The sequence below is a fragment of the Zalophus californianus genome, chromosome 1, assembly GCF_009762305.2.
Source record: "Zalophus californianus isolate mZalCal1 chromosome 1, mZalCal1.pri.v2, whole genome shotgun sequence".
In the NCBI taxonomy this organism is placed as follows: domain Eukaryota; kingdom Metazoa; phylum Chordata; class Mammalia; order Carnivora; family Otariidae; genus Zalophus; species Zalophus californianus.
This window is the reverse complement of record NC_045595.1, coordinates 108,544,664-108,568,674: the sequence shown is the minus strand read 5'-3', so window position 1 is coordinate 108,568,674 and position 24,011 is coordinate 108,544,664. Positions and strand designations below refer to the sequence as shown.

At 40.7% G+C, this 24,011-nt stretch overlaps 1 protein-coding gene across 4 annotated transcripts in view; it reads right to left on the bottom strand.

Annotated features, from left to right (window-relative positions):
* Positions 1 to 24,011, bottom strand: part of ARHGEF26 (Rho guanine nucleotide exchange factor 26) — a 119,084-nt gene that overhangs the window by 31,721 nt on the left and 63,352 nt on the right. For all 4 annotated transcript variants that reach the window (XM_027587239.2, XM_027587237.2, XM_027587238.2 and 1 more), the window contains 5 exons: positions 23,496 to 23,648; positions 19,813 to 19,942; positions 16,072 to 16,146; positions 7,429 to 7,518; positions 1,152 to 1,306 (listed from right to left, as the gene is read on the bottom strand). In XM_027587239.2, coding sequence (XP_027443040.1) covers positions 1,152 to 1,306; positions 7,429 to 7,518; positions 16,072 to 16,146; positions 19,813 to 19,942; positions 23,496 to 23,648 — 603 coding nt within the window. The remainder of the gene's footprint in view (positions 1 to 1,151; positions 1,307 to 7,428; positions 7,519 to 16,071; positions 16,147 to 19,812; positions 19,943 to 23,495; positions 23,649 to 24,011) is intronic.

Genomic DNA, 24,011 nt, shown 5'->3' with positions numbered 1-24,011 from the left:
TCTCTCATGAATGAATAAATAAAATCTTTAAAAAAAAAAAGAAGTAGAATTTAAACTAGCTCATGATAAATTTGTACATTTATTTTATACATTCATAGAGGCCTGTTACCATGATTCCCTTCACTTGTCTATCTAAATTGTACCCCATGAACTACCCTTACACCTATTTTATGCCAGCAATTCAGCCCACCATCATTGCCTTCCTATGTGGAAAAAAAAAACCAGATTTATGTTGTTTCTCTAAGTTCATATTCTGGAAAAGATTTGGAATATTTATGAAGGGCCAATAAAAAAAAATACTTTGCAATCCTACAAGCCACTGAGTACACTTGGATGAAGAATGTTCCCTAAAGAAAGACAGAGCTGGGGCGCCTGGGTGGCTCAGATGGTTAAGGGTCTGCCTTCGGCTCAGGTCATGATCTTGGTTGGGGTCCTGGGATCAAGCCCCACATTGGGCTCCCTGCTTCTCCCTCTCCCTCTGCCTGCTGATCCCCCTACTTGGGCTCTCTCTCTCTGTCTCAAATGAATAAATAAAATCTTAAAAAAAAAAAGAAAGAAAGAAAGACAGAGCTGAGGGGAGCGTGTGTGTGGGCGCGCTCACACATGCACGCACGTCTGTGTGTGAAACACTCTGCCAGATGATTGACTTTATCCCCTTCAGAAGGAAGTACTGGTGTACTGCTCATTCTGCAGTCACAGGGAGACTTTCGAGACCAGCAATCATTAAGAGCAGTGGGTTTTAAATTAAGTTACAAACACTCGAGTTGCATCCCAGCTTGTTCTCAACTGGAGCAACTTTTATCTGTTTTATACAAAAATTCTATGGCAGAAGTGTGAAAAATGCTGACGGGGAATGATACGAGTGCTGCCTCCCCAGGGATGTCCTGAGAATCCAATGATATAAATGTGTAAAATGCTCAGAAGGGCGGCTTGTGCACTTTTGAGCTCGACAGAGGTTGGCTGGAATGATTGGAGTCTCAACTGGCTATGTAATTTAAAGAAAGCGAAACATGGAGGCTACTATGATTCCACATGTGGAAACCACACGTCTAACATCACAAGCTTTTAGAGGATAATCAACCGTAAAAGACATCTGAATTACAGAGCTTTAACACTGGATGTACAACCAGCAACAGCACAAAATGGCTTACCTCTTCTTCTTGGTGATAATGAGCACGTCGTTAAAGAGAAAGAAGTAGACTTGCTGTTTAGATGTCCTTCTTGAGAAAAGCACGGTGTCTTCCACATAAGCTGTCAACTCACCTCTTTTTACCAACCACCGGGAAGAGGAGACTAGAGGAAAAGGCTATAGAAGGAGAAAAACTCAGTGTACAAAGCCAAATGAAAGTCGTCTTAAGAGTATTGAAGGGAAAATTAAAACTCACATCTAAATAAACAACACATGTCATGGTATACATCATTATTTTATAAGTATATAACAGTGAAACATAGAGTACATTCTCCAAGAGAAAATGAAAAAAGAACAATTACTTTCCAATATAATAAACTATTAACTTGCCTATATGACAACGAAAACTCAATGAGAAAATATTATCGGGTCAGCCCAAAATTATTACCCTTCTGTCACTCTCAAAAGATGGACAGGGAGTCACTTAAAACAGAAAAGCCTCAAAAGGAAATCTATTGGTATCAACTGCTGCTATTTTAAATATCACAAGATAGAACCCGATAATTGTAGTTAACAAGAAACAGAAAAGTCTGCATCCACTTTATCAACTAAAAAGATTTTATTCAACAGGAAAAACTCCCTCAAACTATGTTTTCTCTACTGATTATTTACTCAGCCATATTCTGGAGAACACCTGTTCTTAAGTTTGTAGCAGTTTTTCCTCATGGAAATTCATCCCTGAACGCATCAGGCCACTTTCTGGCTGTGCAAACGATGTTCTTCCAAAATAATCCATCTTAATCTCATAGAAAAGTCTGTATCCAAGAAATTACATAGTGTTTTTTCTTTATTCAGTGCCCAGTTTCCAACTGAAAAACTCTCAAAATCACAGAATAATCCTTATCCTTAGGAGTTCTTTTTAAGTTATCAGAAATGCTTATTGCCAAAAATCTGATTTCAAAAACTATATCCACAGAATAAGCAAAAGGTCTTGGACACACAAAACATAGCTGTAATAGTACCAAAGGCCACCCTTTTCAGGGAACAGTGATTTAAAAATAGCTAGAGGAAACTGAGAATATTAGAGAGGAAATAAGAAAGCCAAGAAAGGATTTCACACACACACACACACACACACACACACACACACACACACACACACTTTAATTTTATAAAGTGACTTTTATAAGGAGGTTGCTCATCAATTATAGACTATTCTCCTGAAGGTTTAAAAAGGAAGATGAAAGATTACGGATGACATCAAACTTTCAAAGCTGGCTATTAAGGGAGTTCATGGAGTTTCCAGCCCCCAAATCTCAAATCAAACAATTATCCAACTGGGACAGCTGAGACTTGAAAGGCAGATGACAGAGAGAGAGATGCTTAGATAAGTCGGGAGGACCCTACCAGCCCACCCCGGAGGTCACCACAAGGGATCACGTGTCCGGTTTGGTCCTGCGGAAGGGCTACAATTAGAGAACACAGTGCTATCTTGCTAGTGCTTGTCAGCCTAGGATAAACCAAGGGCAGTCTTGTGGCTAAGGTCCAGTGGACATGCCACCCTTCAACTGCTCTTGGTTTAGGAGATGGGGGAGGAAGTCTTTTAAGCTTTTTTTTTTTTTTAACTAGATCAATTTTTATGGATTCCTCATATCCCACAAGGCAAAAATAAATTTCGAATAGATCTAAAATCGACAGCGGTTTTCAAGATGTCAATGCTTTTTTTGAAAGCAAAAATCTGGTATTCTAAATGTTTTTTCTTTCCAAATTTATTATTAGGAGATTAAACTCATTTCAATAGTTTTTTTTTTTTTTTTTTTTTAGAAGAAACTATTAAAATGACCAAAGAAAAGAATCCAAACCATCCACGGTGGAATAAATGAATTCCCCTAGTTAAGAAACTCTGACTAGAACCAAAACTAGAAAAGAAATACATGAATAAAAATATATCCTTAAAAGTCCTGAAATAAGTCCTATGGAGAAAGACTTCTCATTCTTTTCTGTGTTAAGTAGCATCCTAGAAAACTAGTTGCAGCATAAAACTTAACTAATTTTAATAGGCCAGTGAGACAAAGAAGAGCTGCTGAAGAATAATTTTTTTAGTGAAGATAAAATTAATCATTTAACCATTTTAAAGTGTACATGCAATTCGGTAACCTTTAGTACATTCACAGTGCAGTGCAATGATCATCACCACCTAACTCCAGGACATTTTCATTACCTGAACAGGAAGTCATCAGAGAGGGAAACAAACCAAGACAGACTGTTAACTCTAGGAAACAAAGTGAGAGTTGCTGGGGGGGGAGGTGGGTGGGGGGAGGGGGTAACTGAGTGATGGGCATTAAGGAGGGCACGTGATGTGATGAGCACTGGCTATTATAAGCAACTGATGAATTACTGAACTCTACATCTGAAACTAATGATGTACTATATGTTGGCTAATTGAATTTAAATAAATAAATAAATAAAAGAAACCCCATAAGCAGTAAGCAGTCACTCTCCATTCTGCCCTCCCCTCTCCCACCCAGGCCCTGGCAGCCAGTAATCTACCTTCTAACCCCATTAATCTGCCTATTCTGGACATTTCATAGCAACAGAATTATATAATACAGGCCCTTCAAATGGTGGCATGTATCAGAACTTCAATCCTTTTTTATGGCTAAACACTACTTCACTGTATAAATGTAGCACATTTTATTTATCAATTCACCTATTTTCTTGATGGACATTGGGGTCGTTTCCACTTTTCTGGCTATTATGAATAATGTTGCCATGAACATTCACATACAACTTTTGTTTCAATGACCATCTTCAATTCTCTTGAGTATATACCTAGACGTGGAATTTTTGGGTCATACAGTAATCCTATTAACTTTTTGAGAAGCCACCAAATTGTCTTCTACAATGCACAGACTTTTTAATACCTCAGAGTTCTGCATTTTGCTTGCTATATCTTGGACTTCTACTTATTAGCAAGTCCCCAAATAATGACCAGGAAACCCATCCACCCACCAATACACCACCCCACTGCATTACACTTAATTTATGGCTCATGGTATGGCCCGGCAATCCTCAATTTCCCCATGTGCTTATTCATAAGGCCAAACTTTCCATTATAAGACAAAAACAAATAATCCTCCCCAACTCTGTGCAGGCAACTTTTAGAGGAAGCTGGAGTCTAGTGGAAAAAACACTTGGATTTGAGGCACAAACTGGTGTCTGATCTTAGTTTGGTGACCAACTTTTTCTCCACAGCCCTCACTTCCTTCTTCCTGCCAAGATTCTTGGATGAAAAGTCTAATCTGTTTAAACAGTTTCACATCCTATTAGCTCTTCCCTCTGCAACATGCCTACCAGGACTATGAAACTATTCTGACAAAGAATCTGAAAGATATTTACTACCTGCTTACTATCAATCAGATCTGTTCCAAGTCCTTTAGGTCTAGTAATGAATTTAATCCTCACAATACCTCCCTGAGGGAAAGTACTATTACCAGTCCCATTTTAAGGTTCAGAAAACTAAGACATAAAGTAATGGCCAAGCTCATACAGCTAGTAGATGGTGGAGTTGTTTTCTAATTTGCAATTTGCTAATGGGTTTTTTTCCTTAACTTTTTCTCACCTCTTTGAGCTTACACGTTGAAGATGTTAACCTCTTGTCTATATGTGAGGTGCAAATACTTTTCCAGTTTGCTATTTCTCTTTTCACTTTTTTATGTCTTATTTTCCCTTCTATAGAGAAATTTTTAAAGTTTTTCATATAAATGAACTTACACTATTCTTTTAATGACTTCTGGATTTGGAATAAGTTCAAAAGGCCTTTCCCATGTTGCTACAGTGTCGCTTCCCTGCTTAGAACTTTTCAATGGCTTCCAAATGACCTTGCTCAGTGGCTCCTCTAGGCATAGAAGGCCCCCCACATGAGCTGTTGTTTACTGCTTGGCTCTGCCTTGCTCCCCCTGCACCTCATGCCCGTCCACACTGGACGCATACAGTTGCTGGGCTACAGGAGCTGAAGCCATGCCCTGTGCATTTGTTCCTACCTTTTACTTCTAGAAGACCCTTCCTAACTCACCTTTCAAGATTCAGCTCAGACATAGCTCTGGTATGAAGCCTTACCTGACTGCTACAAGCTCCCCACCCCTGTATGCCTCACAGGTAGGGCTGACCACCCCTTCCCATGGAGAATGTTCTCAAAAAAAAAAAAAAAAAAAAAGAGGGGGGTAGGAGGCAAACCATAAAATGGACTCTTAACTATAGAGAACAAACTGAGGGTTCCTGGAGGGGATGTGGGTAGGGGATGGGGTAAATGGGTGATGGGTATTAAGGAGGGCACTTGTGATGAGCACTGGGTGTTGTATGTAAGTGATGAATCACTAAATTCTAAAAAAAAATCGAAGAAAAGGAGAGAGTGTTCTCAATTGTCTTCCATCTACGGCGACAGCTGCAGATGCTGCCAACGCCTCTGTATTTCCCTGGTTGCCTAATTAGACTGTAAGTTCCCTGAGGGCAGGGATTAGGTTTTGGTTTTCTGGCTGCCTTCCACAGAGAAAGTGCTCACAAAATTAGTTGACACAACACATGTGCTAGGACAAGTCATTTGAATTCCTCCAAACATCTATCTTCTCGTCTTTAAAATGAACTGCATAAAAATGTCTACTGTTGTCCATAAAGTGTTATGGAAATGAGATCCTCAGATTTTATTAGTATTCCTAAGTAGTCTGAATTAAGTGCCTCATTGTAAATCTAAACATAGAATATCTTCCTTTAGGCTTGCAAATATTTTAATCATTGAACCAAAAGAAAACAAAGAACCCAAAATTCATGAACCCAATTGATGTTAATCATTTCTTTTTAAGGACCCTTGGGGTAAGCATTTTTCAATTACAAATTAATTTGGGGTTCTAGAGAAATAGAGCGTAAAGATATCTTAAGCCAACTCATTTTCAGTGAAGAAAAAGAAAAAGAAAAATGGTTAGGGAAGGGACTTATCATCTTTAAAAATCAAAGTGGTTAGGAATTTATAATCTTTAAAAAGGAGGAGATAAAACTTTGGATGTCTAGAAATATTTTCTAAAATACTTAGAAACAAATTACAGAGAAGGACAGGTTTCTTTTTGAGGGATGGAGGAAAGATGGATTTGGAAATTGCTATAAGTTTCTGTAGAAAGCCATTATAACAAAGTGCATGTATGTGTTTGTTTTTCACAAGTACACATCATCTTCTGTTCTAAGAATTATGTGTCACGTTCCTGCTTCTAAACTGTTGTAGTCAGGATGTTCTGGTGAAAGAGTTTACACTGATCTGCCAGTCAGGACATACAGGCCCTCGCCTTGACTCTACCACCATTAGCCCAGCGACCCCATTAACAATTAAGTATTCTCTGGGCTTTATTTTCCTCATTTATAAAATAAAAGCACACAGCTATACTGTACCAGTGGTCCTCCACCTGAAGTGGCAAGGCAGAGAATCTCCTCTCTGCCTAAGACCATGAAACGCTGATCCACCACAGCACTGTATATCCACCACACAATTTAGGAGCACTTTTACTATGAAAAAATACAACCAGTCCTTTAAGTTGCTTAATTAAATTTACAAGTTACAAAATAAAATAGAAGCACAATCGTGAGCACTCACTTCCATTAAGAACTCAGTTGTGAGCCAACGAAAGACTATGACCTAGATTTGCCATTCAGGGTCATTTTCTTCTTTATACATCCTGTCATCCACTCCTAAGCAGTATCATACAAGCAGTAAGAGGGAGCACATACCCAAAAGAGAATTATGGAAGAAAAACAAATTTGAAAAGAACACTCCACTAACAATTTTTTTTTTTGCAAACTGGAAGAGGAGTGTCTTTACCTAATTTAGGAGAACATGTGCTACAATTCATGGGATTTTGTTTCTGTTTTGCAGGACACTTTGAGAATAGTAAAGAAACCACCTTTCCATTCTAAAATTCTATTTTTTTTTTTTACTAGCCTTTTCCCTAAATTTGGGGGTGGGGGTAGGGGAATGTGCTAGTTACATAAATCTAACCTTGTGGCCTGGAGAAAGGCAATTTTATCTGGTGACCATAAGCAAGAGCAGAGCTGCCTGGAACTTCTGCGACTGCCTCAGCAAGTCCACTCCCCCTCCAGTCAATTTATGGCCCTTCTTTGAAAAGCAAATTCCTATCTTCTTTGTTGCCCTCAACTATCTCTCTCTATTTACATAAGATTTAAGCAAGACTGGTAATAAATCTGTTTATGAAGAAATACGAAAATACCTAAAAAAAAAAAAAAAAGTACGAGAATACCTTAATTTTAAATTCCAACTGGGAATTAATGGTGTACATCATTTCAGTCCTTTCCATCTTCCGAGCTCCTTCATTGCATAGTCGAACCAACTGAGAACACAGAATAATAAGGAGGGTTAAGAGGTCAAAGAGAGAAACCTCAATTTCAAATGCAGATCTCTCGCAGGAAATAATTTGCACTTGGAAGCTCCAGAGACTCATTTCTGACAGCTAAAGAACTCACAGTTTTACACAGTTGAGACACTGTACCCAGGTGAAGATGGTGTCATTAGGATGTGAAGACAGAGGGCGAAAAAAGTCCTGAAAAGCCTTCGGGACACATGTCCTCTGAGGGCTCTCCCACAGTCTGGCCTCTGGCCTTTGGCTCCTTTCCTCTGCCCCTCCTCCGCTCCTTCACCAGTGAAACCTCAGCCGGCCTAAGGGCAAGCTGCTCCTCTCTCCCCACTTCCAAATCCCCGTGGCTGGGGCCAAATACCAACTGCAAAGGCAAATTTTATGCCGTGTGCTACCTGTAGGCATATGACCAATACAGAGGATGCCAAAAGAGGGAAGCCTTTGGGTGGAATCTAATGGTCAATGATTTTTCAAGGATGGCCAAACTAAGGGAAACTCAGTTTAACTAGAATTACTGAATTATCTATCAACTGAATGTATTCAAAGTCCCTTGATGAGGGCCCGTGATTTATAATAAAAAAAGACCTATTTGGTCTTGGTCCATAGTTCCCAGCATATAGTCCCTTCGGCCCTTGCAATTTCCTATATAAGAGCCATGGGGGCATCTTTAGTTATAATATTTAGTTTTGTTCCCAGTTCCTGGAAGCTCCAGAGCAATAACACTGAAATGGGTGTCTTCTTATTCCCAACAAGCCCCTTTCAAACATACCTGAGTTTATGTTAGTGAGGTAGCTTTTAGAAAGCCCCTAAGGATAGGGCTGGTTGTCAGGGGAGCCAACCAAGTGATCAGAGAGAGGGTTGTAACTTTCAGCCCCGCCAGACCCTCCCCCACCAGACTTCTGGGGAGAGGAGAGGGCTGGCGACTGACTTGACCGCTAACGGCCAATCTCATCATGCCAATCAATCTTGCCTACGGAATGAAGCCTCCATAAAAATCCAAGGACTATGAAGTTCAGAGAGCTTCCAGGTTGGTGAACAAGAACACACCTATGTGCTGGGAGGGTGGTGAACCCCGCACTCCATGGAGACAGGAGCTCCTGTGCTCGAGACCTTTTCAGACCACGTCCTAGCATCGGTCTGGGCAGAGTGAACACCATGAGCAAAGGGCCCACGAAAGCAAAGCGGCTGCAGTGCCTGAGAAAGCAAAAGATCCCGATACAAGGAAGATGGCACAAGACGAAGTGACAGAGGCCAGGGTCAAAGCACACAAGTTCTTAAAGCATCTGGATTGCATTCCAAGTGCAAAGAGAAAGGCTGCAGGAGGGGGATGACAGGGTGCAGTTTATGCTATGATCAGACGCTTTCCCCAACGCATTTGTTCAATCATCTACTGATGGACGCTTAAACGATTTCCGACTGCTTAAGAGAGTTCTAGATTTGGAGGGTACCCCCACCTTCCGTTACAGCTTATCTTTCAGTCTGAACCTAAAGAGTTCACGGATGCAGGGACTGATGGCTATACCTGATCACAACGAGGGGCCGAAAACATCCTGGCTGGGGTTAGGGGCAATCTGAAACTGCAATATCCTGAAAGGATTAAGACATCTCAGAGTGAAATCTAACGAGGCAGCCATTGCTCCAGACATTTTTACAAATTCTCTCGAGGAGTATATTCACAGCTCCCAAATCTATGTTCCCGGATGTGGTCTGTCCTGGACGTAGCCATCCTGGACCTGGGGCTACCTCCAACTACTTGTACCACCCACAGGCAGCCCAAACTCTAAAATGAGGATGACAAAACCTGAGCATCAGCTCCATCACCCACTCCCTGCGGCTCCGTGTCCTCCAGGTCAGTGACTAGTTCCAGCATCACCCACCTTCCCAATCCCAAAACCCTGGCCCTCACTGCTCTCAGACGCCTCACTCTCCTTTGTCCTCCATATCCAAGCGGTCATAACATTTCCTTAATGTTGCCGGTCCACGTCCCTCCCTTTGCCTTGTTCCCGGAACTCAGGCTCAAACCCCCTCTCCCCTAGACTGCCTCCCAATTCTCTGCCATCCATTGCTTCTATCCCACGCTTACACATCCTGGAGATAATGCTGTCAATCTTTGTAAGTTCAAATCTGATCATGAAACGCCTTGGCTTAAAATCCTTAGAAGGCTCCCCTGAGCTCTCAGAATTAGGTCTTAGCAACACCATGATCTGGCAACTGCTCTTACCCTGGGCCTCAGTCCTACAAAATTTCTGGCCAAACCACCACGTTCCATCTTGCCTTTGCCCCTCTGCATGCGTGTTTCCCTCTGCCCGAACACCCTTGAGCCCACTCTGACTTCTTCAGACCGACTTCTTCTTATCTAGATTTATAACCCCCTACCTATCTTTCAGGACTTATCTGGGGCATTTCCTCTCTAAAGAGAATGGAAAGCAGAGACTGTGAAATTTTCATATTTGTCAGCCCGATGCCCACAGCCCAGCACCTAAAAACACAAGAACACTCAGCAAATGTTTCTGTGTAAACTGCCTTCAGAGACTTTATAAGTCACTTAAAAAGAAAAGATGGGGTGGGGTGAGCAGTTCCTTTATAGTTATCCCGTTTTAAAATGAGAGGGGAAAATGGCATTATTAAGTTTGGGTTATCATCTTCTTTCCTAAACTTCCAAATATCGACTCTATCAGCAAAAGTCCGTGGAGCCAGCCACCACATCAGAAGACAATGTTTCAGAGAGCACATTAAAAACAAAAAAGTTCTCCAAATGTCTTAAGCAATGGTCTCATCAGTGGAGCCCATTTTAATGACTGTTTCAAAGGGACAAGCACTAATTAGCATATGTGTTCTCTGGTGTTTTTATTAAAATCAGGCTCGGTATATTAAAATAACGCCTTCCTTCAGCAGGTGTCAAAGCTTTATTAAATTCAACTCGCTAACTTTTTTAGGCCAAATTTATTAAAAATAAAAAAGGTCAAACCCTCTAACAAAGAAATATAAATTCAAAATAAAATCTTTTTGTGGTGCCTGGGTGGCTCAGTCATTAAGTGTCTGCCTTCGGCTCAGGTCATGATCCCAGGGTCCTGGGATCGAGCCCTGCATCGGGCTCCCTGCTTAGCGGGAAGCCTGCTTCTCCCTCTCCCACTCCCCCTGCTTGTGTTCCCTCTCTTGCTGTCTCTCTGTCAAATAAATAAATAAAATCTTTAAAAAAAATTATTTTCAATCTATCAAATTCACAAAGATTAAAAGAATATTTGAAGCTGGGAAGTGTGCAGTAAGACAGACATTTACATTTCTTCTGGTGGCCATGGACTTGGGAACAACCTTTTTTGAGGGCACTTGGGGCCTTTAAAAAATACCTACATTTTTGTTCCAATAAATCCATTTCTGGAAATTTATCTTTAGAAATAATCAGATGAGCACAATCATTTATGCAAGACAATGTTCCAGGCAGTACTAGTAGAATAGTAAGTGCAATGGGTACCGTATGAATCCACTTTTCAGTGTATGGTATAAAGATACACGCCTCACTCTCCACGCCTCTCCAAATCCAATACCAGTGTATGGATTAGACATCCCATTGGAAGTAATGTAGTAGAATGACAACAGTCATTACTTTTTCTTTAAAGATTTTATTTATTTGAGAGAGAAAGCGAGAGAGAGCACAAGCAGGGGGGGGCGGGAGGCAGAGGGAGAAGCAGGCTCCCCGATGAGCGAGGAGCCAGATGTGGGACTCCATCCCAGGACCCTGGGATCATGACCCGAGTCGAAGGTAGACACTTAACTGACTGAGACACCCAGGCGCCCCAACAATCATTACTTTTGATAAAATTACTGATACATTTTATTTTTTGTCTCTTACCTAAATTTTCCAAATTTTCTATAATGTACACTTATTAGTTTATTTTCAGGATATACCTTTGTAAACCTTAAATGCATTCTTACAAAGCAGTACTTAGAGTGAAAACAGAAACCTTGTGAATCCTTCCCTTCCACACAGTTCCAAGTTTGATGTGCATGATTCTGGGACTATTTCTCTATACCGATAACACACATATGAGCATCAACACACTTTATTAGTGAGATGTCATTACACCATTTGTATTGCTCTGCAACTTAATGTTCCTCATGTAACAGTATAGCTTAGGGGTCTTTCCAAGGTAATAGATATGTATGTCTACCTTTCTGCAAATGGCAGGAGCAATAAGTTATAGAAGAAGATTAAAGAGACTTGGCTATTTCGCTACCGGGAGAAAGACTTACAACTTAACAGTATCTCAAAATAGGAGTAGCATTGTTATGAGGTGAGAGTGAAAGCAATTATTCTCCTAAGGAGAGTTAAATGCAAGAGAAGGGCAGGAAAGACTTCACTGGCATAAGAAACCACCCTCTGACCTCCACTCCTTGAACCCCAGACATCACTCTGCACCAGCTGAACTTTAAATTCCCTGGAAATCGCCCTCCCCGAAGCTCTACCCCACCATGCGAACAGAAAGTCAGGAAGTAAACACATTTTTTTTTTTTTAAGTTTTTTTTTTTTTTAAGATTTATTTATTATTTATTTTGAGAGAGTGAGAATGAGAGAGAGAGAGAGAGAGTACATGAGAGGGGGGAGGGTCAGAGGGAGAAGCAGACTCCCCGCCGAGCAGGGAGCCCGATGTGGGACTCGATCCCGGGACTCCAGGATCATGACCTGAGCTGAAGGCAGTTGCTTAACCAACTGAGCCACCCAGGCGCCCTAAACACATTTTTATTTAACAGAAACATCTTTTTTGTTTTTGAGTTGTTCGATGAGGTCAATAAGTCTTTCCAAGGCCCCAAATTCAGTAAGCATTTACACTCACTCAGCAACATGTATGAGGAATTTCAGTGACATATTATTCACACTACGCAAATAAATTTCATTAGCATTTTAATTATCAGAAAAGATATTACTCATTTTTTCCAAGAATGAATAACTATCTAGAGACACTTGCCCAAGGGCCTTAGGTAGAGTCTGCTTCTAAGAACTTGGACCATGATATACCGAATTTCACTCTCTAGAATAAATATTGGAAACTCCTACTTTCTTTTCTTTTCAGATAAAGCAAACAAGTGAAATTCTGCTTTTAATTTTGAATAATAAATGCTCTATTTACACACTGTTTTTGTTGAAAATACTGATACTGTTCCCCCAGAATCTTTAAACCCCATCAGCAACCTTGACAAATGAAAAAGAAGTTAATTCCTGAGCTGGCTGTATTAGTGGTTTTAGTTACCATATACCACTAGGAGACTCGGGAAATAATTCTGACATTCATAACTTGTGCTCGAGAGAGAAATGCAGAGAAAACAAGTCACTAGAATGGCATTTCTTCACAGAGAGCCTTTTATATGCTTATAGTATCAGATTAAGGCAATTCACTGATCCATTACATTTTTGCCTGCCTTTCCTACAAGTACCAGTGTCAAATCCAGGGAACATGAGATGTCCGAAGGGATGCAGTGGTTTACTGCAACTGGGGTGTGAAATTCTTGAAAAACACTAAATATCATTCCTAGCTCAATTCAACAATAACTACAGCCTTCCTCCTTCCTCTTCTGTATGAATTCTTTTTCAACTTCTCAGTAACAACCAAATAAAATTTGACAAAATTTCTTGCAAGTCCAATGCTAGACCTTCATTAGTAGCTTGTAAAGGCCCTCCCTGCTACTGTCTCCAGGAAGGCAGCACAGGATGCGGGGGCCTGGAGGAGAGACCCACTGGTGGTAGGACCTTAGGTAACCTCACATTTGTCAGTCTGTTTCTTCACTTAGTGTTCCCCAAAGTGGGATGTGCAGACCACTGATGGGTCAAGAGGTGAATTTAAATGGTTGACAGATTACTATGGTTTAATTTTTGTATCCCTCCAAATTCATATGATGAAATCCTAAACCCCAAAGATGATGGTTATTGAGAAGTGGGGCTTTTGGGGCTGCTTAAAAGTCATGAGCGTAGAGCCCTCACGATGGGATAAGTGCTCTTACAAAAGAGGCTCTACCAACCCCTTAGCCCCTTTGACTGTGTAAGGCTCTGAGGAGAAACCTGCCACCCAGAAGAGGACCCTCACCCGACCCTGATCTTGGACTCTTCAACCTCCAGGACTAGGAAAAATAAACTTCTGTTGTTTATAAGTCTCCAGGTCTGTGGTATTTTGTTACAGCAGCCTGAATGAACTAAGACACAGATAAACTTACTTTTAATATAAAAATGTATATTAGAATAATAAACAACTAGCTCACAAAACCCATGATTTTGTAGGTACTATTGGCAAGGATGGGGATATGTAAAATAGAGTCAACTTAAAGTTGATTAAAAGAAACAGTACAGGGGCGCCTGGGTGGCTCACTCGGTTAAGCAGCCGACTCTTGATTTCAGCTCATGTCATGATCTCAGGGTCCTGGGGTTGAGCCCCGTGTCGGGCGCCATGCTCAGCAGGGAGTCTGCATGAGGATTCCCTCTCTCCCGCTACTCTGCCCCTCCCGCTCACTTTCTCTCTCTGTGTCTCTAAAATAAATAAATAAATCTTAAAAAAAAAAAAAAAAAGGAAAGAATCTACCTCACAGTAAAGTGATGCAAAAATGTACCAAACTCAAAGGCAGTGTGGTAGCTGCAAGTGGTTTGGGAAGCTTCTGGCGCTGCCATTGTCTCTGTCCCCCTCTGCCTAGCTCATACAGTATCTTCACTGACTCCCCACACCTTCTACTGCTTTCTCTCAGCTCGATATTCCTATCGGCATTTAAATGTACCCACGTTTTTCTAATCTTTAAACAAACAAAGAGACGTTCCCACACATCCCTTTTAAGCTACAGCTCTCTCCCCACGGACAGCCCCAGAGTTGAAACAGCCAGCCACACTTGCTGGTGTGCTGCATCTCCACACCTCCCGCTCACTCCTCAATGCACTGCAATCCAGCTCCCATGCCCACACTGTGAAGACACAACCCACCTGATGGTAAACCCATGACTGCTTCACTCATCAGTCACTCTATCTTTCAGGAGCACTCAACTGGGCTGACTGACCTTCCACCAAATCATCTGCCGTTTGCCAGGCCATTATGGTTTTCCTCCTTCTTTCATATGTTTTGTTTTTTTTTTTTTAAAAGTCTTCTCTATGGGTACCTTTTCCCTAAACAAGATCAATGGTAGTGGTGTTCTTCACAGTCGTGTCCCAGACTCACTACTCTTCTTACTCTACAAGCTCTTTCTGGGTCATCTCATCCACTCTCCCACCTTCAGAAATCATCATATATCCATGATCCCCAAATCCAGGTCTCCAATTCCAGTCTCTCCAGTGAGTTCCTGATCTGTTTATTCAGCCAACTTGAATATTCTGTAAGAACTTCTCTTATCACATATCCAAAATGGAACTGATCAGCTTCTCCCTATGTTTCTATTGGAAAGGTAAATAAGAGCATCCATCTAGTTGCCCAAGCCAGAGACCATATTCCTTGACTTTGATCTTAAATACACTCACCCAATCGATCTCTGTGCCTACCTTTCCAATATTATATATTGCTTCTCTATATCTTACTATACATCCATAAAAGCCACTGTCACCTCTAGCCTAATCAACTACAAAAGCCTCACCAACTGGTCCCATCCCCACTGTCACCTTTACAACACATGAATTTATAGCTTCTGCATCATTGTAAGAGAAGGCCCACACTTTCCTAACATTGGCCCCCCAGTAGTCTTTCCTAGACTGGGCTCTACAGCTACATGAAGAACATTTCAGTTCTTCAAATCCTCCAAATATTTTTCTTGCCTTTGGGTTTCTTTTTTTTTTCAAAGATTTTATTTATTTATTTGACAGAGAGAGAGACAGCGAGAGAGGGAACACAAGCAGCGGGGGTGGAAGAGGGAGAAGCAGGCTTCCCGCGGAGCAGGGAGCCCGATGCGGGGCTTGATCCCAGGACCCTGGGATCATGACCTGAGCCGAAGGCAGACACTTAACGACTGAGCCACCCCAGGCGCCCAGCCTTTGGGTTTCTACACATACCCAAGACACTCTCTTCCCCCCACCCCCAAGCTCCGGTTCAGAGCTCAGCTTGCTTTAGGTTTCAGCTTAAACATCACCATGTTCTTCACTACCATGTCACTCTCCATCCTTTATCGTAATTCTTGCTTAACACCTGCCTTCCCCTTTATACAGCATGTTGCATGAGGGCATTAACCACAGCTGTCTTATGTCCGCATCATCATATTTTCAGGGGTTGGCATCATGTCTGGCACAGTTGTTGATACTCAGTGAATAGCTATTTAATGAAAGAATGAATAAACAACTATCCAGACACCAAGAGAAAATGAGATCTCTATTGGCCATTACAGCAAGACTGCATAAAACAATAAAAATACTAATTTCATTTGAGTGCAGCAAACGTTATTTTGTTTCTCAGCTACCTAAAGAATGCTGTGCGAATGGCTTTGAGAACTCCCAATGTTTAGCATCAAACCCAGATGTGTGCTCTTCCGAGACGCTGAACAGTTTACTGTGTGATGAGCTAGCTATTCAACAGTTACCTTGCTCACTTCCTTTAGCGCTCTTTTGCAGACCTCATACTTCGGAGAGTCCTTTGGTGTTTTCTGACAGATAGTCTGCAGTGAAGTAAAAGAAAAACAAAAAAATCAATCAGTTTGTTTATTTAGTAAAATAAAACCAAGGTCCAGCCACATCCTCTTACTCACAGCAAACTTAACAATGCTGAACACAACATTATGGATGAGTATGAAGATTACATTAAAATCCAATGACAAAAACTAGGAAACAGTCTTTAAATGCACAGGATCCAAGTAAATCCAGGGAATGATTAAAAAGAGAATGGACTTCAGGGATGGAGGAACCTGGTTTCAAATCCAAGTTCTGTCCCTTACTAGCTATTTGTCTGTGGGCAAGTCACCTACCCTGTAAGGGTTTCAGTTTCCTCATCTGTAAATGGGGATAAAGCCAACTACGTCACAAGGCTATTGTCAGGATTAAATGATAATACATGTACAGTTCTTTATGAGTGCCTGTCATACAGTATGCCCTCAATGAATGATAAAACTGATTATTACCATCATCATCATTTACTCAAGGTAATTATGTTTGTAGATAATACCACTGAATAAAAAGATCAAGAAAAACAGGCTGCCAGATTTTCTTTTGATATAGTTACACCGCAATTTTTGTGATGCTAAAATTGACTTCAAAGAGGGTCAATTCAAGGTAAATGGGGATACAGATAATTTTTGAATCCATATCCATTCAAGGTCAATGGAATCATTTTAATTGTTAAAAATGTTCATCTCAGTTGATAAGTTTAACTAACTCTCCAAACGAAGTAAAATTGAAAAGAGTATGCTTTAAGTACATTTAGATTCTGCCCAGGTGGCCAGATTCTCACATGTGGGAAACTGATTATGGCAACAGGCATCAAACAGAAGTGGAAGGTAAGTTGGGAACTGGTATCTTGAATGTAAGTGAGTACTAGGCCTACAAATCTCACAAATATGTGAGAAGCAGAGTGTGTACCATCTGTGGGCTTTTGTTAACGGTTCTCAAATTTTTTACTATGGCCCACTGTAAGAAATCCACTTATGTTAGCAACCAGTACATGTGTACATAAAAATGAAAAAAGCTTTTTAAAAAATAATAATTAATCATATTATGAACTGTATACATATCACATACCACACATTCTATTCTATTTCACTTTAAAAAAATATTTTATTTATTTATTTGAGAGAGAGAGACACAGATAGCAACGGAGATAGTGAGGGAGTTGAGCAGGGAGGAGAGGGAGAAGCAGGCTCCCTGCTGAGCCGAAGGCAGACGCTTAACCAACTGGGCCACCCGGGCACCCCTCTGTTTCACTTTTTTAATAAACACTGCTTATGATTCAAAAATAATTTCATGACCCACTAATGTGTACAGAAGCAGTATGAAAAATACTGGTTCATGTCCCTGAAAGCAGACATCCTGAGTCCTGAGTTGTCTTTGCACACTTCAATTTTATGTAAAATTTTGTGCATACCAAATTTTCTAGAGAGAATGACTCTAGCTTTACTCAGAATCTCAAAAGGGTCTTTGACCCAAAAAAGTTTTGAGTCCACTGGCCATTCATGGCACTAACTCTCCAACATCGTACAACACAGTATGTTAGATTCTGTGAGTCCCAACGCATTCAAGCAATTTTCCCAAAATTAAAGAGAAAATATAGAAGGCTGAGAGATCACAGCATATACAGAATCTAAAGAAATATACCTGAAATACATTTTCAGATGAAAAGGAACCCTGAAAATTCTTAACATTGCAAGAAATGTTGTATTTAAAAAGTACCCATTTCTTATTTAAAAAATATCAAAATTTGAAATATTTCTCTAGATCAAAGTTTCATATTTTTAGGAAAGTGTTAGTAATCTTATAAAATAAACTCTTTTTAAATGATTTTTTACTGTTGATAAAATCTTATGGAAGAAAGTATAGCAGCTGCTCCTCAAATGTATCTTTGAAAAATTCACAATGTTTACATAACTCAGGACAAGCCCGTATACTGTATACACGAATTTAGTGAAAAAAACACTGAGTGCCTATTATTGTCAGGCTTAACATTTACTACTTCATTCGTTTTCATGCCAATCCTTCAAGTACATATTATATTTATGCTTCAGATGAAATTAGGCAATTTGTCAGGGATCATATCGTAAGTGGGAGAACCAGAATTTGTGCCCAGATCTTACTCCAAAGGGCACAGGGCTCCAAGGACACCAAGTTTACCTTTCAGAGTCCCTTCTCTCAAAGTGCTATGGGTGTTCAGATGGGGAGGAAGACAGATCTGTTCAGGAGGGCACTGAGTAAGGCTTCATGAACGAAGGAGCATTAGAACTAGTGCCTGAAAGACGTGCTTGTTTTAGTTGTAAAGCTGAGATGTGACAGCCAACAACAACGTGAACAAAGATGCAGAGTAGGAAAGTCAGGGAAGAAATGTGGATGGAACCTACAAATAAACCTTTTTTAAGCCAAAATTTGGTTTTGAAAGCCTGGCTGCATTCTATCCTTAGACATGAGAAATGCTGATCTCAAAAAAAAAAAAAAAAAAAAAAAATCAGTGCTAAAGTTTCAAAATTCTGCAAGTTTTCCAATATTCACAAGGAGAGAATCACAAGGGAAGCATATGAAGGTAGTAAATTGAGGTGAAGCTGGAGAGCAGCAGGGTGTTGGGAATTCTGAAACAATGACCAACCCCCTACCCCCCCAAACCAGGCAGCAGAGCCAACAAAGTGACTATGATCACATGCTTTCACTCATTGCAAAATGTCAGTGCTTTTAGAAAATCTCTGAATTTATAATGGAATATGGAAAATGGAATTTGTTTTGTAACCTTACTCAATCATAATTTTTTGCTGTATTTTTATCCTGTGTTTTGACATGCAAAAATCAAGTATGTTGAAGCTGACATTTACATTATGATCCAATTTTAAAGTAAAACTATGGCAAAATATTTTAACTTGATCAAAAAGATACTAGTTGGCCCACTAGCCGGTTGGGAGCTGTGCTGGGCCACCTGGTTCTTCTCTCCTCGTAGTTGTTGCTGTGGTTCCAGCCCAGCTGGTGAGCAGGGCCTCCCCCCGACCCCGTCCACCGCCCCCACCTGCCTCACTGTCCTCCCAGCTGCACTTCAGACCAGACAGTCTCTGCTCACCGCCCCCAGCCATGGCCACCATTCAAAATGGTGAAATTAAATCCTTGTTTTCTTCGTGAACGTTCCCTAAAACAATAAGGACGCTGGCCCTTGTGCCAAAGAAAAAAAGGGCAAGTTCATGTCTTCTAATGCTGAAGAGTATCTCATCCCCATGTGCAGTAGAAGCACCACAGCCTCTTGGAACCCTCCAGGGAAGGGATCTTGGTGGTTAATCTGAGGAAACTGAGGCTGAAGACATTAAGTGACCTGCCCAAGGTCACATGCCTAGTGGCTCAGCTGGAAATGGAATCCAAGGCTCTGGTCTTCAATAAGCCAATATTTTTCCCATTTCAATAAATGTTAAGCGAGTGATGTAATCTGAAATCTTCGGAGTGCCCACACAAGCCTAAGTTGAAGGTAATTTCCAAAGATACTAAACACAGTGAGACTTCCCAACTGAATAGCACCTTTTCACTTAGTTGGAGGATTTTAAAGAAGAGATATAGTACATTGATTTAAGTGAAATAAGAATAATTTTCTTAACCAGATTGATAGCAGCACAGCTACCCAAAGAGGAAAGAGCCATTAGATCACGTCTTACGTCCATTAGCAGGGGCAGGCGAGTCACCCTCTGCATGGGAAGAATGAGGAAGGAGATCATGGGTAAGTTCCTACAGTCTTCATGGGACTCAATTCGTGATAGTACTTCCTTAAAAGATGGGTTGGTGGCTCTGAGAAGAAACAAGGAAAGAAGAAACTCAAAATACTTCCTCCTCAAGTTAAGAAGTAAAAACATATCACAGGCATACCTCAGATATATTGTGGGTTTGGTTCCAGACCACTACAATAAAGCAAATATTGCAATAAAGTGAATCAAAGGAATTTTTGGTTTCCCAGTGTGTATAAAAGTCATGTTTACATCACACTGTAGTCTATTAAGTGTGCGGGAGCATTATGTCTTAAAAAAAAAAACAAAAACAATGTACATACCTTAATTAAAACACACTTTGCGGCTAAAAAACGCTAACCATCATCTGAGCTCTCGGTGAGCCATAATCACTGACCACAGATCACCGTAACAAATATAATAATAATGAAAATGTCTGAAATATTGTGAGAATTACTAAAATGTGACAGAGACACCAAGTGAGCAAACGCTATTGGAAAAATGGCAGCAACAGACTAGCTCGATGCAGCGTTGCCACCAATCTTCTGTTAAAAGTGCGATAAAGTGAAGCTCAATAAAACTAGGTATGCCTGTATAAAATGTTCTTGTAAATTCATATATTATGATTTCTAATATATAAAATGACAAAAATTACACAGACACAGATGGCTTGTCTGCCTTTTATAGTAACAACTGAATATAAGACAGGCGTTTAAGATAATATGAACAATAAGAAATGTATGAGCTAGAAATTTATAGAAGTGGTAAGTAAACAAATGAAGAGGCAATGGTATCAGAATGGTGAATGTATCTGTGAACAGATCAATTATTAGCGAGCGTACAGAGTAGATCTCCTATCTGATAATCTATATGCATTCCATTAAAAAGATAACAAATGATGTTTTAAGTCACTTCTCTAGCCCCAGATGATAATCTAAGAAATATCGGACTGGATTTATTTACTAGGAGGCTTCTGGCCTTTTTCAAAGCTTCTGAGACAGAAAACTTTCTGACCATGGCAGCCAGAATATTTCTCCCCTCCCAGTGACATAAGAACAGTGATAATATTGCCACAACATTTTTATGGAACTTAGCAAGATGCACCCACAGATATGACCTCACATGGAAACAGCCATACAACATTTAATGAGGGCCAAGAGGGGATTCCCATAAGAATGGAGTCTCAGAAGGATCTTCCACTTGCCAAGTAACAGACCTGGTATTTGGTGAAGACAGTCAAACCAAGGTCTTCCGACTTTCAGTGGGTGCCCTTACCCCCAGATCTCTTTCTCTCTCACCTCACTTCACCCACGAGGAGCTCTGAGGAGTTCCCTTATAACTTACAACTTACAACGGGGAGGGGACAGGGGGCTGGGGCTGGATACTGTCATCCCATGTTGGGGAGCGGGGGGGGCTGGATACTGTCATCCCATGTTGGGGAGCGGGGGGGCTGGATACTGTCATCCCATGTTGGGGAGCGGGGGGGACTGGATACTGTCATCCCATGTTGGGGAGCGGGGGGGGCTGGATACTGTCATCCCATGTTGGGGAGCGGGGGGGACTGGATACTGTCATCCCATGTTGGGGAGCGGGGGGGGCTGGATACTGTCATCCCATGTTGGGGAGCGGGGGGGGCTGGATACTGTCATCCCATGTTGGGGAGCGGGGGGAGCCCGAGAAGCAGGGAAGTGGAAGTTGTAACCTTTTTAAAAAAATGTATTTTGAAAATTAAATGTTTTGGTTCATAAATCTGTAAATACCTAGAATAGCAAATTAAAAGAAATGACACAGAAATGTTTTATTTTTATTTTCTCAAATTGAGGAATTTTAAGTTTCCTTACCCACTAGCTTTGAAAAGATTTTTAGTAGGTTAAAAAAAAAATCAAACTCCACATCAGTTGCATATTTAAATCACTCAGGTCCTGGGACCCTCACCCCCAAAGATTCTGATTAAATAGTCTGGGATGGACTCTGGGCATCTATGGCATATTTGCTTGTTTTCAAAGATGCTCAAGCATTTCCAGTGTGCAGCTAGTCACTGCCCTAAATATAAATTCACAATACTTGCAACAAAACCCCTGAAAACACAACTATTACTTTCCATATGAAAGCTCAAATGATGGTATCATTAAGCTAATTCAGATAGAATTTTTATTTCTTTTTTAAAGATTTTATTTTTAAGTAATCTCTACACCCAACATGGGGCTCGAACTACAACCCTGAAATCAAGAGTCCCATGCTCTACTCACTGAGCCAGCCACGTGCCCCTAGAACCTTTATTTTTTGAGTTACAGGAGTACCTATTCACTTTTTATAAATCTTGCAAAATAAAATGAAAACAAAATGAAATTTAGCTCTAATTCAAGGCTTTGCTTTCAAACACGTAACTTGCATCTTCTAACAGTTATCCGGGGTCCCGGGGCGGGTGGGGGATTAAGAAAAGCAAGGGGTGAGATTATGCCCCCCAAGAACATTTGGCAACATTTTTGGTTGTCACAACTGGAGTGAGGGGCATCTAGTGCACAGAGGCCAGGGATGCTCTAAAAACATGCCACAATGCACAGGACAGCACCCACAGCAAAGACTTATCCAGACCAAAATGTCAACAGTGCCAACAAACCCGGCTCTGTACTTCAAAAACCTCATCTGGGGTTGCCGGCTGTTGGTTTTCCACCCAGCGACACAAGCATTTCATGAGGGTGTGGAGGGAGAAGGGGCACAATCAGCCCTTCCCAGGGACTTGTGAGCCTCAGTGAACTGTTTCTCTCAGCACCAACCCCAGTCCCTCCACGGGGGCTCACACGTTGCACAGCAGCTGACCAGAGCTCCACGCTGTGGTCCTAAAGGCCACAACCCACAGAGGGGGTATAAGTGATAATAGCCGTCAGCCCCCAAATGGAGTTTATGGCAATTCACACTGCGCTGGAAAACAGATAGCTACGTTAGATAAACAGGGTCCCCCGACATAAGACAAGACATTACTGCACAATCGCTGACGTTTAAGGTTAAAGCCATCACGTCAAAACTCTAAGTACCTAAATAGGACAAAGGGAAAAAGGTGAGGAGGGAAATTTAAAGCTTCATTCTTTTTTGTTGCACAATTAAAGCCTTTAAGAACATTTTTCTCTATGCTTTCCTTCAGACTTTCCCTTTTCTCCTCACTTCTAACTACCCAGAAAGGGAAAATCAGCAATTCCTATAAAAAACTTAATAGAGTTGTCACCGGAACGGAGGAAGATTAGAAGAGTAGAGAATCTGGATCGTAGGCACTAGTTCAACTCAAATACTCGCTTGGCCTCAGGCAAACTACTCAATGGCCAGTTAATGGCTTAGAAAAATGGGAGTTTTAGAATGATGATCACTCCTGTGTCTTGCAGCAATTTAAAACAACAAGGAAAACAGTAACAGAAACCTGTATTTCATAATTGCTTTAGAGAGAAAGTTGTCCACAGACTAGATTTTTCTATTCAAACACCCTCACCCTGAACGCAGTCCTGGGAAACAGTCCATCAGGAGGTATTTCTAAACATGATGTAAGAGATCAATTAATTTCAATCAGTGTAACCTAATTAAAATGAGGTTAGGCTATTCACTTAACGTTCAACAACATCTCTTACAACAATTTCTGTAGTGTGCGCTGTTGGTAGACTTCGTTTGTGCAGTATTTCACATACGGGTCAAATGTGGACGCTGTGTGCTTTTCCACAATGTCACTTATATCATCTATGAAGATATTATTCTGATGTCTTGCTTCCAACTCTGTAAAGAATCTGGAAAAACAAAGAAAAGCATTTACATTTTCTTACATACACTTGAAAAAATCAAAGATTATTCTCATGTAATGTTACTATATACAGGATTTGGAAATATCAACAGTGCACAATACCAACTCAAAGAGATACAAGAAAAAACTATAAAGATTGTCCAAATTCAAATCTATCATATTAACATCTTATTACTTCGAGTGTTCAACACTGATAACATAGGGCACTTCTGTGCATTCAGGTATATTTTAGAATGTACAGATTTCACTATTTTTCCAAGAATTCCCTAGATATTGGAGGGGGTGCAGTCATGTTTCCATATTTTATTGTATTGAAAAGCCTATGAGCAAAACATCTAAAGTATTTAAA